This window comes from Urocampus carinirostris, chromosome 2 (genome assembly GCF_059441175.1).
Source record: "Urocampus carinirostris isolate Australia breed hairy pipefish chromosome 2, RoL_Ucar_1.0, whole genome shotgun sequence".
NCBI lineage: Eukaryota > Metazoa > Chordata > Actinopteri > Syngnathiformes > Syngnathidae > Urocampus > Urocampus carinirostris.
Genome location: NC_142350.1, coordinates 2,654,820 through 2,668,895, shown reverse-complemented (window position 1 = coordinate 2,668,895; position 14,076 = coordinate 2,654,820). Strand labels below are relative to the sequence as shown.

Sequence of the window (14,076 nt, the reverse complement as noted above, 5' to 3'; positions counted from 1 at the left end):
GACAAGGTCTCACGGCACACGAGTGTGCACACTGGTTGAAAAACACTGATTTATTGTACCACACAGTTAAAGGGAAAGTGTAAAATATTTAGTTCCTCGCAGTGTTACGAAAAAAACTTCATTCAGTAAAAAGCAAAATTAAAAAATAGAAAATTGATTTGAGTACAAGGCAAAAATACATAAACTCTCATATTAATATTGACTTTTATAGATGTTTATAGGTTGAGAAATTTGTTTAAATAGTGGAATTCATACCTGGTAGTCGCTGCCGTTTTTGTCCGGCATCTTCCTGCTATGCTGTGCTCAATTGGCACTGGTTTTCCTCTACCTTAGGCCAGAGTTTAGCAAATTACGGCCCAGGGGTCACATGCGGCCAGGCAGGCTATTTTGTCCGGCCCGCTCATGGAAAATGGTCAAAATTTAATGATAATATATAACAGCAAATAAAGTACAAGTAATAAAAGCGTTTTTGGTGCCAGCATTGCCCCCATTGTCCTTTACAACAAAGATGCCACGACAGAAAGAGTACACAAATAGTATCAAATTATAACAAAACTAAATATACCGTTCAGTGTTTAAAACAGGGAGCTAATATGTTATTTTGCGATCATTCTGAAAATAAGAAAATGCTATTTAAAGGATACAAAAATACTACTCAAGTAATATTCTAATGGTAAAATACTATGACAGAAATATGACAACAGAAATACTACAAAACACAGCTGCAGTAATAAATACTACAAAAATACTACTATGGAATTACAGTAATACAAAAATACTAGAGAAATAATAAAACAATACTATTTTGGAAATACTTTAAAAAAAATCACTCTACAGAAACACTACAAAAATACCACAACAGTAATACCATGATACAAAAATGGTAATACAGAAATATTACGACATAAATACTAAAATACTACTACAATAATACTACAAAATACCACAAATACACTGCAAACATTCTACAATGGAAATAAAAGAAAATACAACAGAAATACCACAAACAACACTACAGTTTTACAACAAAAATTATACTTTCAATATATTACAAAAATGGCACAGAACTACTACAGAAATACAACAAAAATACTACTGTGGATTTACTACAACGATACTGCTGCAGAAATACTACAAAATACAAAAAAAACAAAACTGCAGTAATACAAAGAAATACTACAAAAGTCTGACTGCTAAAATAATGCAAAAATATTTCAAAAATAAAATACAACTGCAGTAATAACTACTGTCAGGTTATTAAAATGTGTCAGTGAGTATGTTGTCACTATCACACACATTTTCCACTGTAAGTTTATTGATGCAACAAATTTTGTTGTTATAAATGTGCATTATATTTATCCACATATATATAATGAAGTACCCTACTCGCTGTATTCATATAAATGTATTTGTTCATGTCAGTTTTTTCCCAGCAATGGTCTTATCTTGGGAAGCACGGAGGCACAGTGGTTAGCGCGTGTGGGGCACAGTTCTGAGGTCATGATAACGAACCTCCTGTGTGGAGTTTGCATGTTCTCCCCGTGCTTGCGCGGGTTTCTTCTGGGCACTCCGGTTTCCTCCCGCATTCCAAAAACATGCATGTTGGGTTAATTGACTCGTCCAAATTGTGAATGAGCGAGTGAGTTGTCTCTGTGTGCCTTGCGACTGGCTGGCAACCAGTTCTGGATGTCCCCTGCCCACTGCCCGAAGATAGCTGGGATGGGCTCCAGCACCACCGCGACCCTACTGAGGATAAGCGGTGCAGAAAATGGATGGTCTTATCTTATCTTACAACATTGAAGATTCAGCTTTGCACAGTTCTAATCTAATGTTCAGTTATGATGAATATGCTTGAATGCTGGCTGTAGCTTGGCCTTGGCCTTTTGTGTACTTTCTATGAAGTCACTATCTTTGATTTTTGCATTTCGGAGATGGAATAAGAGCTTGCTCTGTCCACTCCATGCATCGGCCCGGTATTGCAGTACCTCCGGGAACGGTGCATTCGCAATGATCGCAGCAAGGCTTTAGGGCTAGGACCTTAGCTTGGCCTTTTGGCTGAGAGTAAGTGTCCCGGCTCCTAGGCTTTGTAGCGTATTATGAACTGACCGATAACGGATAATGAAAAATGAATAACGAAGATAGATAAATAACCCTTAAAAACCCCAAACCCCCATGTATAGGGACTTCTTCTTTTTGCCTTATAGTGTGAGTTATGGGTTCTCGGGGTCTGTTATGCTCCATGTTCTATCCATCCATCCACTAAACCTCACTTTGCAAATCTTCCACAGAGAGGGACACCCACAACTTTGCATGCTTTTGGGGGCGGGGGGCGGACCGTGCACTCCTCGTGCCTTAGGTGGGAGAGCGCTGCCCTGATCAGTTGGTCCGGATAGCATTCTGTTTTACTTTTATTTACTTTGTAACTTTGTCATAAATGTCCATAACTGAACTGCATCTCAGCAGCCCTATTTTTCTGCGTCCGAATACTCGGTCTAAACCAAACAAAATTTAATATTCTGTGCTTAAAACAGGGACCTAATATATTATTATTATTTTTATTATTCATTGTGAGCGTTCCCGCAAACTGTTTTAGCAGCTCACAAAACTCGACAAACTAGACGGAGCTCTTTTCTCCTACAGCTTATGAAGGCAGCATGACGCACTTTCCTTCTACAGCCCCTGAAGCTAGCATGACGCTTTCCGCCGTCAGTAGTGGCGCGTTCGGGCAGCCAAGGACACACAAAAGCGTATCATGACACTTGTGTAAGTTGGCTTGGGAGCAGGAAAAATCAAATAATTTATCATTTTCATGACTACTTTTATATTTTTTTCCGACCCTATGCTTGAAATTGTTCAAACCCAAAAAAATGCTTGAAATTGTGTTTGTTTAAACTGACGTGACAGTGACGTTTATTTGTATACGACTTAGCCTAGTGTAGCCTAGCTTAGCCTGCTAGCCGACCGGCACCAGGTAAAGTCTCAGTGGGGAAACATGTTGTTTTTAAAAGCAGTCCAATTTCATGTTTTCAAAATTCGTCATTTTTGTTGCATATATCGATGACATTTCATGTCACAAAGATTTTAAGATGACTTTTATGTCATACAATATTTTGTCAACATCAAATTGTTAGTAATCGCGAGGATATTCGATATTTACGCAATTTTATACTAGTGTATTATGATACATGTTTTGTCATGGTAACAGCCATTGCCAATTAATTTCAAATATTTGATCATGCTATCAATGGCATTGAATTTACTTTCTTCGCAAGCTACCACAATAATCCTGATTAAAATTTTTTTAGATCTACGTCAAACTCTTGTAGGACTTGAAAAGTGCTATATAAATGCAGACCACTTACCATTTGGCTGGGTTAATTGAATTTGTGCCCCTCATGGTCCTTATTGGGAGTCTGCTGCAGGTCATGTGCTACGATGGTCTTTGAAATGTTGAAAGTTCATTCACATTGAATGTTTTATTTTGAAAATCAGCTGTGCTCTCGATACACGTACATTCACAAACAAACACCTCTGATTTTGATTTCAACTGCATCCCAAAAATACAGTGCATCCGGAAAGTATTCACAGCGCTTCACTTTTTCCACATTTTGTTATGTTACAGCCTCATTCCAAATTGTATTAATTTAATCTCTTATCTCAAAACTGTACATACAATACTCCATTATGACAATGTGAATTGTTTTTTGTTTTAAACTTCTTTTGAATTTATTAAAAATAGAAAACAAAGAAATCACATTTACATAAGTGTTCACAGCCTTAGCATAATACTTTGTTGATCCACCTTTGGCTGCAAATACAGCCTCAAGTCTTTTTGAATATGATCCCAGAAGTTTAGCACACCTATCTTTAGGCAGTTTTGCCCATTCTTCTTTGCAATAAGTCTCAAGCTCGATCAGGTTGGATGGGAGAAGTTTGTGCACAGCCATTTTCAGATCTCTCCAGAGATGTTCGATCGGATTCAAGTCTGGACTCTGGCTGGGCCACTCCAGGACATTCACAGAGTGGTTCTGAAGCCAATCTTTTGAGATCTTGGCTGTGTGCTTTGGGTCGTTGTCCTGCTGAAAATTGAACCTTCGCCCCAGCCTGAGGTCAAGAGCGCTCTGGAACAGGTTTTCATCCAGGATATCTATATATATTGCTGCATTCATTTTTCCTTCTATCCTGACTAGTCTGCCAGTTCCTGCTTCTGAAAAACATCCCCACAGCATGATGCTGCCACCACCATGCTTCACTGTAGGGATGGTATTGGCCTGGTGATGAGCGGTGCCTGGTTTCCTCCAAACATGGCGCCTGGCATTCACACCAAAGAGTTCAATCTTTGTCTCATCAGACCAGAGAATTTTGTTTCTCATGGTCTGAGAGTCATTCAGGTGCTTTTTGGAAAATTCCAGACGGGCTTCCATGTTCCTTTTACTAAGGAGGGGCTTTCGTCTGGCCACTCTACCATACAGGCCTGATTGGTGGATTGCTGCAGAGATGGTTGTCCTTCTGGAAGGCTCTCCTCTCTCCACAGAGGAACGCTGGAGCTCTGACAGAGTGACCATCGGGTTCTTGGTGACCTCCCTGACTAAGGTCCTTCTTCCCAGATCGCTCAGTTTAGAAGGCCGGCCAGCTCTAGGAAGAGTCCTGGTGGTTCCAAATGTCTTCCATTTACGAATAATGGAGGCCACTGTGCTCATTGGGACCTTCAAAGCAGCAGAAGTTTTTCTGTATCCTTCCCCAGATTTGTGCCTCAAGACAATCCTGTCTCGCATATCTAGAGATAGTTCTTTTAACTTTATGCTTGGTGTTTGTGCTCTGACATGCACACTCAACTGTGGGACCTTATATAGACAGGTGTGTGGCTTTCCAACTCATGTCCAATCAACTGAATTTACTGCAGGTGGACTCCAATTAAGCTGTAGAAAGATCTCAAGGATGATCAGTGGAAAAAAAGATGCACCTGAGCTCAATTTTGAGCTTCATGGCAAAGGCTGTGAATACTTATGTAAATGTGATTTGTTAGTTTTCTATTTTTAATAAATTCAAAAAAAGTAAAAAAAAAAAAAAAAAAAAAAACTTTTTCACATTGTCATAATGGAGTATTTTATGTATACAATTTTGAGATAAGAGATTAAATTAATACAATTTGGAATGAGGCTGTAACATAACAAAATGTGGAAAAAGTAAAGCACTGCGAATATTTCCGGATGCACTGTAGCTTTGCATCTGCTTTAGCGGTCTGTAGTTGTGGTCTTACCTGTGTTTCTACTAGTCTTCTCTTGTGTTTACTTGAAGGTACTGCAGCTGGAACTGGGATTTCCTAAGAGCAGAAGCGACTGAAATCCGATCGCTGATGGTCAGTCAGTGCTGAATGGCAGCGAGCACAGGATGCCTCGCCTTGTGGGCAGCTGGCGCCCGCAACCACAGCAGGAGGCGGAACATTGCTGATCACATAAGGATTATCAGTCAGGTGAGGTTCCAGTCTTCCAAGCTACATGGATGTTCACTTGTCACCAGTTTAAAGTTTGTCAGAAAGAAATGTCATAATTTATATTAAATGTGAAATAAGAGTATGTCTCTTTCAGCCATGGATCCAGTCCACACGGCCTTTCAGCAGTGTGTCATGGGCCTTAGCGCCATACAACAGCTTGAGACATGAAACACTCAAGCGGCCCAGTCTTTCCTCAGCTTTTCGACATAAAGATTGGGAGGAGTGGCATAACGGGTACGTGCTGTCTACAAGCGAATGGAGTGGCGTCCGCACCGTAGTGGAGGTGGCCTTATTCTCCCAACCCGAACTGGCCAATGTGCCAGGCCAAGCCCGCCCTCCCTGTGACTTTTCTTTCCTCCTGACCACGGTGGACGGCAGTCGAGAGGACGACATAAGCGTCCTCAGAAATTGGACGGGTACCTTCGACAGACAGCGTGGCTCATTTCGAAGCCTGTTTGAGGCTGAGAGTTGCCCTGCCCCCTTCACGTCTGGCTCGTACTTCTATTGCTTCCATTCTCTGGGAACGCCTGTCGTCGGTAGCCATGTTAGGCTGGATGCAAGGCCAGAAAGACAGCTTGATTGGAAGGAGGTGAGGGAGTTCCCCCCGCCACTTGACAGCCGCATGTGCAGCCGTGATGGCGCTGGGGGCGAGGAGTGGCACGCTCAAAGAGATGACCACGAAGAGCAAAAGCTGAAGTTGGCTTACGAAAGACTTCGGAATGAGGTGAGCGCAAATTAACTGCTATCGCTGACATCAGAAAGTGCCATGTGCTGGCTGCAGTCAACTCGCACATTGATACGGGTTAGCTGCTGTAGTCTTGTATTTGTGATTAAAAAACTGAATTTTTTCATATATAACACACATTTTTTTCATCTAAAACAAATAACCCAAGTTTGTCTGTGCGTTATACATGAGGGTTTATTGTAGTATATTGGTATTTCCTAACGCGTAATCTACATCCAGGTAACCCAAGTAGTCGTGGCTATATTGGATTGGTGTAAATTTACTTCATTATTATTGTGATTTACAATATAAATATGGTGAATAAAGCTCTAGTTTGACTGTATTTTTTTCCTAACTTTTCAAAGTATCAAGGGCGATTGCACCTCCACTACACTAAGGCACAATTGGCAGTGTTTATATATAATCTCCACACAGTGCACATAGGACAAAGTATAAGCATTGAGTATAAAGCGTAGATACAGAGTACAGTATACCTTTTGAAACATACAAAATGAGAGGAAGTGGTAACTTGCTGTTTTGTGTAATTTCCAATATCTAGAGTTATAAAGTTTCAGTCTTTTTCATAATTTTTATATATGTTTCGAGGAATTTTTCTATATATGACGCCTCTTTAGGGCTCAAAGTTGCCGATCATGCTGAACTTCATGGAAATTAAGTAGCTAGCCAAAAACTCACTGTACCAGAGACCAATGTCAAAGAATGGAGGGGGGGAGCCATACCATATTTTCATATATCCATTATCTGTAGGCGTATCCTCACTAGGGTCACGGAGGGTGCTAGAACCCATCCCAACTATCTTTGGGCAGTGGGCAGGGGACTCCCTGAACTGGTTGCCAGCCTGTCACAGGGAACCCAGAGACAGACAACCAACACGCTGACTCATACCTAGGGGCAATTTGGAGTCACCAGTTAACCTGCCATGCACGTTTTTGTGATGTGGGAGAAAGCCGGGGCGCCCTGAGGAAGCCTGATCAGGCAGGGAGAGAACATGCAAACTCTGCACAGAAAGGCTGATAGCTGGATTTAAAACCATGACATCAAAACTGCACCGCAGACGTGCTAATCACCCACCGCTGTGCTGCCCCTTACCATATATTTCAAGACAATTTTCAGCAATACCGCCAAACCCGTTCTCTCGACAAAAGTTAATTATTCAGCTCCAATTATTTCACTGTGGGACAATGGTTGATTTTATAAAATTTATGAAATCATATTTACCTGTGCCTCTGTCCCAGATCAACAAATATACAACATTGCTTAAAATGTGTTTTCCTTCGGCATTTTTTATTGAGGCTCATTTTGACTGTCATTTTTGTCCTAAATAATGGTTTCAAAACCAGGTGCAAGCAAAGTTCTTTTGTAAAAATGTTACAAAATACTGCAAACGAGGATACCAACGTGTTTACCTTTGACCCAGCTGTACAGAGAAAAGGAAGTGTGCCCGCTGTGTGCCTAGCTCTGCCCATTGTACCGCTCAGCCAATCAAATTGCTCTGGGTGCTTTCTGGCCCTCGGGGGCTTTACAGTTTGTTCTGTGAGTTTTCACCACAAAGTGTCTCGAGTGAAAATAGATTGTTTAATGAACTCCTGTATAAAGGATTACTTGGTTCTATGATGTGACACCCTAATTGTAAACTGTAGTTGAGACTGTGCCCAATATATACTGGACTGAACCCTTTGTCATTTCAGTGCGGCTTAGGCTTCGCATGTACAATATGTAGCTCCTTATGTATCTAACTTGGAACCTCCGTAATAAGATTTGTATTGTTGTATTAATGATAAGAGCCATAGGTTCCCGACCCCTGGTGTATTTGATAAATATGACTTTCAAGGAATAGAATAAATATTGTAAATTTTATTTTGGTATTGTGTTCACAGTTTACATTGTCAATAAATTGTTATTTTTTTTTATCCTGGTCACACTTATTCAACGGTTGTCCCTAACAATGCTTAGTTTGAGCCGGGAAAAAGTAAAACAAAATTTTATACTGATTTTAATCAAGATTATGAGTGTGCGTTATACACTAATGAATGCAGTAAATGCTTTCCAGCTCCCCAATTTCTTCCGGAACAATCACGACTACAGCATGTACTCCATTGACGTGGAATTCATCAACGGGCTGGCTGGTACCAAGACCAGGTAACCGCATTTGCGGCTGCTGACCTTGAACATATGTGTTTGCTGATTGGCCCATTTGGCCCCAGGGGCCGCGCCCTCTACCAGCTCAGTTTATCACTCTGGCGCGTCTGCTGTATGTTATACTTCTCCGACGCTCGCTTGGAGGTTCTGAAACTGACAAAGCACCCAGAAGATGGCAGCGTGAGGGCACGCTGGAGGTTGAAGGGCCTTCCTTTTCACACACTCATGCTGCGCTTCTACCGCAAAGACAAGTCGCACCTGTACAGGTAAGGTCAAGCTTGGGCGAGGTCGCTCTGGTTTTGTTGGTCAGCTTTTGATTTCCTGGTGTGCTTTGCAGGTCTTATGACGCTTTCTCCACCTTCTATGTTGGACACGACGGCCTCATTCATTGTCATAAAGTTGAAAAGGTGAGAAGCATGCGTCTCCACTCTAAAACTGCAACAAATTACTATTTTAATAGTCAACTAGTCACCGACTATTGAAACAATTTGTCGAATAATTGGATAATTACTCATCCTTTTTTTAAAAAAAATTGTATGAATTTGGAAAATGTTACAAGAAAAATGGGTACAGTGATAAACAATTAAATAAAATGCCCAATTAGGCACTGTGCTCGGTTAGTCAAGACAGAAATCCATAAAACACCTCTGTCCATTTTTTGGGGGACAGGCAGACAAATCATAAATTAAAACAGAGGAAACAATTTTATCCCTCCATACCAAGAACAGGCTCGTCAACAGCAGAACATTAAATGAAACAAATATGATGTGCATTTTGTAAAGTGTGTTCTCTGGTCAACTTCAAAGTTTGTAACAAAAGAACTTAAAAATCCTCAACAGTCTGAAATTAAACGATTTAAACAACTGACAGTTGTCTGTTTAAAGTTTTAATAACTGATGTTTGTTCTTTGAAATGCTCGCAATTAATCTCAAATAACTTTGGCATAACTTCAGATTCAGATTCAGATTCAGATCTACTTTATTGTCATTCTAGTACACGTGTATACAGAACGAAATGTCGATACATCTGACCCGCACAGTTTCCTCGAATGTACAGATATAAGTAAAAGTTGTATTGTATTATGGCTATGTATAGTATTTTACCATACCATAGTGCCGATAGTGCAAGAGGAGTAGCTAACCAGATGTGCAAAATGGGCATTCAGGTTAACAAGTCAGGTAAACAGTAACATTAACACTGTAACATAACGCTGTAAGTACAATAGTGCAGAGAGCAAATGTGCAAGGAGTGGCAAGCTATAAAGAACTGCCAGTAGTGCAAAAAGTCAGATTAGCAGCCGTTAAGATTTAGGTTAACTATATGTTAACTATATAGCGTTCCAGCTCTCCTTTATAGCCAGATATACGCATATAAATTGTACAAAGCATGTCCTCAAAACCGTATGCTTAATTACTAGAATATAATCGAGGCGAATCAGACTCTGTTGGGTTCAACTGTCCGACTGTCTTGGTTTGGGGGTAAGAGAATAAAGAAATGTGCTTGTAGTCTGTTACAGTTACAGAACAAAACACATAATCAAATTAAAGGTACATTTAGTTAAAACTGAGATTACTTTGCAAGATCGCAATTTTATTCCAAACTATATTTTGTAAACTTAATGCGCCGATAGACAAAGTGTGTCATAATTCCAATCAATGACACTAGAGAGACCGAAAAAGATTAGGTTTACGCACGCAGGAGCTACGTGTCAAATTTGTGGCGCACATTGTACAGACCGGAACCTTATCAGCCAATGCATGTTCGTCAGAGTGTGTTGTAGGTAAAAGCACTTTTCTTTTTGTCTTTATCTTATTTCTCCTTCGACGTAGCACTTATTTTGTTGCATTTGCGTAGGCACTAGGCAGCTAAGTGATGCGTTCAGGGACATTTAGTGAATTTGATATATTGTTTTTGCATTTTGCCAATAATAGTTGTTCAAAATTCACTATTCTATCACTGTATTGGCATGTTGTGAGAATAATTAACTCACCTAGTAAATCTGAATACTGTATTTTAAGGGGATTGGCATCCCCACTTACACCAAGTAAAACTTAGAAAGGGAACAATTGGTGATTTTAAAACTTTTGGGATCTTACTGTCCTCTTAATAGAGGATATCTTATCTGCCATGTGAAAGAGAAAATTTTGGTTTTGCTTTATAAGCTACACTGTGGTGAAAATTTGAGCACTTTTGGTAGGACTAAGAGCAACTACCTAAACTTGGTTTCCTCCAATTCTTTTTTTAAAGGTTTCATTATTCATTTATGTTAAACATAATTTAGTAATTTTATTTCCATTGTTTTTGTCTTTTATTAGCATATTTGTTGTTTGAGTAATTCAAAATTAATCAAGTTACATTACTTCATTGTTATAGGATTCAGATGAGGTTACTGATGACATTTTAACTGGTAACTACTAACTGTATCAGATTACATTTTTTAAATAACCCGCCCAACCCTGCCGACTGTCCTCTTTAAATGTTGGTGCATCACCAAGATACTGAAATGATATGCAAGGTCTGCGTTGCAAACTTTGCAAGTAGTCTTTTTATTTGCCATATCCGGGCTAAAAACATTTCAAAACTTCACAAGTTTTGGTACAAATCATTTCTGTTGACGCCGTCATTTTTGTACATTAGCACTCGATACATAGACGCTATTGCGCATTAGCGACTCTTAACTTAGATCCATGTAGATACCTCACTCTGTTGGAAGAACGTGTCTGGCAACAATATTCGCCAATGGAATTCATTGTCACTTTCTATCATTGTTTTTGTCCGTAACATCGACTAATCATTGCAGCCCTGATCCACACTCACCTTGATGACGCTGATCAGCCTAATTTCTTTGGCCCCTGTGTGTTTAGGTGATGCCAGCTGAGCCGCCCGCCTTGCCGCGAGTCACATCCCTCCTGGCTGGAGCTTTGGTGGCTCTAGGAATGGATGAAAACGTGAACCGGCCCGCTCTCAACCTTTTGCCGCTTCTCCTTTCTTCACTGCTGCAGCCAAGAGAATAACGCCAGACTATTAGCTTGCCGTCAGATGTAATAACGATGGCCTGGCCGCCATTTTTTGCGCTCCTGTATGGAGTGGACACTTCGTCACTTTGTCTCAGCTCTCACCATCATCTTTGTCGGAAGACATCATCATGGAAGCTGAATCCTACATTTGGCATTTTGCTGGGTGCACTAGTTCAATATTAAGCCTGTTTTCGGCTAAATTGACAAAACCAGGCTACCATGCCCAGAAAGAGCAAAAATGCTAAAAAAAAAAAAAAGAATATGAATACCTGTATGCCAAACATGGTCTGGTTCTGTTGTCATTCAAAGCTGTAAACTAAAACTGTATGTGTGCAATGTGATGAAAAACAAAAAGAAAAATTACCTGACATTCAGTCTCCAAAAGCAACTGTTTGAAGTAGATGTAGTGCTAATGTATAGTCATGTAGCGTCTAACTTTATTTTGTATTTCAAATGTTTGTCCGCAAGAAAGCAAAGTTTTTCCGAACTGGATTCTGACTGATCTCAGCCGCACAAAAATCGCTCCGCAAGTGTTTGTGTTCATATTCAATAAAGTTCAAGATTATGAAAAGCAGCAATCAAATTTTGCATCATAAATCTCAAGCTGTGACTCAGGCATGAAAATGGGTCAGGGTTTAAAAAAGTGAGAAGGGCGTGGAGGAAATACCATATATATATAACACGCACCCATTTTGATTAAAAATCTGAAAAAAAAAAATCCTTGAATACATCTGGCCATGATTCAAATCCTTTATTGTCAACTATGGACACAATACCAATTACCAACATAAAATGTAAAATTCATTTCATGTCCTTCAAAGTCAGATCCATCATCCAGGGTTCCTACAGCTTAAGGGCAGTTAAATTCAAGACATTTTAATGCCTTTTAAATCAAATTTAAGACCCAAGTTGACCAAAAAACACACGAAACAAACAAATATTTATTGCACATAATATATTGTCTCCCATACACATTTCACAGCTTTTAGCCATTGTAGAGAAAAATGTTATGAATTATCAATTTATTTGGTTTAAAGGTGGTGCAAAGTTGGGACCAGTCCATTCTTTAATGTCTGCCCAGTTCTTTTTCGGCCTTGCTCTCTTGCCCCCTTGGACTGTGCCCCGGAGAATTATCTTGGTCAGTCCTGATGATTTTGTGACGTGACCATATCCCACTGAAGTTTCAGTCTGTGCTCAGTTGACAACAGTTCTTTGTAGGGTCCAATGTGCCCTCTGATGTTGTTGTGCACTGTTTCTTTTGTCAAATGGGCTAAGTAGCTGATGCCCAGAAATTTTTTGTAGCATGGCATCTCCATGGCCTGGATGTCTTTTTCAGTTTTGCTGTGAGAGTCCATGTCTCGCAAGCGTAGAGGAAAATGGAAGTAACCAGTGCTTGCATGAGTCTGATCTTTGATTTCACTGCTATTTTCTTGTCCTTCCATATGAGTTTAGTCTGGCAAGTTAGACTGTGATTTGAGCTACCCTGGCCTTGTTTTTTGGTTCCGACCCCTCTTCTGACATCACAGCTCCAAGATATTTAAATTTGGTGACTTGTTCTAACTCTCTGTGGTTGATGGTGATACCTTTGGAGATTGTCTTTTGTTTTGTTATCTGTGATTTCTATTCCATACTGGCTTGATGCTTAGTCCAGGCGATTGACCGGGTCACTGAGTTCCTGTTCCTCTCCTGCTAATCTGGCAATATCATCAGCAAAATTTAGGTTAGTTATGTTGTGTCCCCCAAAACGGACTAACTTCATGTTGCAAAGAAGATGTTGAATAAATTTGGAGGGAGTATGCAGCCTTGTGGTTTGAAACCATGCTCCAAAGGTACCATTGTCTGAACTAGTTTCTGGTTCATGTTGTACTTCCGCATGGTGGCCCATGAAGCGGCTTACCATACTCTGCTTTCTTGAAATGATCAAACATGTGATAAAGGCTGTTGTAACGTCTTACACAGGATGCGCAGATTAAAAATCTGTTCGGTGGTGCTTCCTTCCACCCTGAAACCTGCCTATTCTTCGGCATCGTGTGTTTTAAGCTTGTGGTTTCAGTCTGTTCAGTAGGACCTTTAGCATTACTTGAATGGCTGATGAGACTAATGGTTCTACTAGATATACATCCATCCATTATCTGCACTGCTTATCCTCAGTAGGGTCGCGGGGGTACTGGAGCCCATCCCAGCCATCTTCAGGCAGTGGGCAGGGGACGCCCTGAACTGGTTGCCAGCCAGTCGCAGGACACACAGGGACAGACAATTCGCTCACTCAGCATGTTTTTGGAATGTGGGAGGAAACCCACGCAAACACGGGGAGAACATGCAAACTCCATACAGGAGGTTTGATCTTACGACCTCAGAACTGTGCAGCACACGCGCTAACCACTGCGCTGCCGTGCTGCCCTACTACTACTAGATATATACTACAAAATTAATAGTAACAGAAAAACACCTGCAGAAATACTTGGATGCAGTGCCAGGAATCAAATGGACTGAACCATTCAAGGCAGTAGAGTACATCCGACGCTGCATTGTTCACATTTTCGTTTTTTTGTTGGTTTTCTTTTTATGTATCGCTTTTCATGTATTTTAGCTTATCCTGTCCTTTATTAAGGAAAATAGGGTTTTAAAAATGCTATAATTTTTGAGGGTGGTTGGGTTGAATTTGGGGGTGCTTAATTTAC

General features: G+C 40.3%; 1 protein-coding gene and 1 pseudogene across 2 annotated transcripts; both read left to right on the top strand.

Moving 5' to 3' along the window:
• Positions 1-1,864: 1,864 nt before the first annotated feature.
• Positions 1,865-2,007, top strand: LOC148370633 (U2 spliceosomal RNA; annotated as a pseudogene).
• Positions 2,008-2,637: 630 nt separating this feature from the next.
• On the top strand, positions 2,638-11,969 carry c2h6orf136 (chromosome 2 C6orf136 homolog). Of its 2 annotated transcripts, none has more exons than XM_088328341.1 (7): positions 2,638-2,763; positions 5,299-5,473; positions 5,589-6,218; positions 8,290-8,378; positions 8,444-8,644; positions 8,716-8,785; positions 11,243-11,969. In XM_088328341.1, the coding sequence occupies exons 2-7, from the start codon at positions 5,375-5,377 to the stop codon at positions 11,390-11,392; spliced, it is 1,239 nt and encodes a 412-aa protein (XP_088184467.1). In that variant the 5' UTR covers positions 2,638-2,763; positions 5,299-5,374; the 3' UTR covers positions 11,393-11,969. The 2 variants fall into 2 exon arrangements, with proteins under 2 accessions (XP_088184467.1, XP_088184469.1); XM_088328343.1 differs by lacking the exon at positions 2,638-2,763 and adding an exon at positions 2,772-2,971.
• Positions 11,970-14,076: the final 2,107 nt, after the last annotated feature.

Bases quoted from the DNA above. Each gene is read 5' to 3' on its own strand.
- c2h6orf136 (XM_088328341.1), top strand. From the start codon at position 5,375: ATGGCAGCGAGCACAGGATGCCTCGCCTTGTGGGCAGCTGGCGCCCGC. The intron at 8,379-8,443 runs GTAACCGCATTT...ATTTGGCCCCAG, and splicing joins CTGGCTGGTACCAAGACCAG to GGGCCGCGCCCTCTACCAGC. The intron at 8,786-11,242 runs GTGAGAAGCATG...CTGTGTGTTTAG, and splicing joins ATTGTCATAAAGTTGAAAAG to GTGATGCCAGCTGAGCCGCC.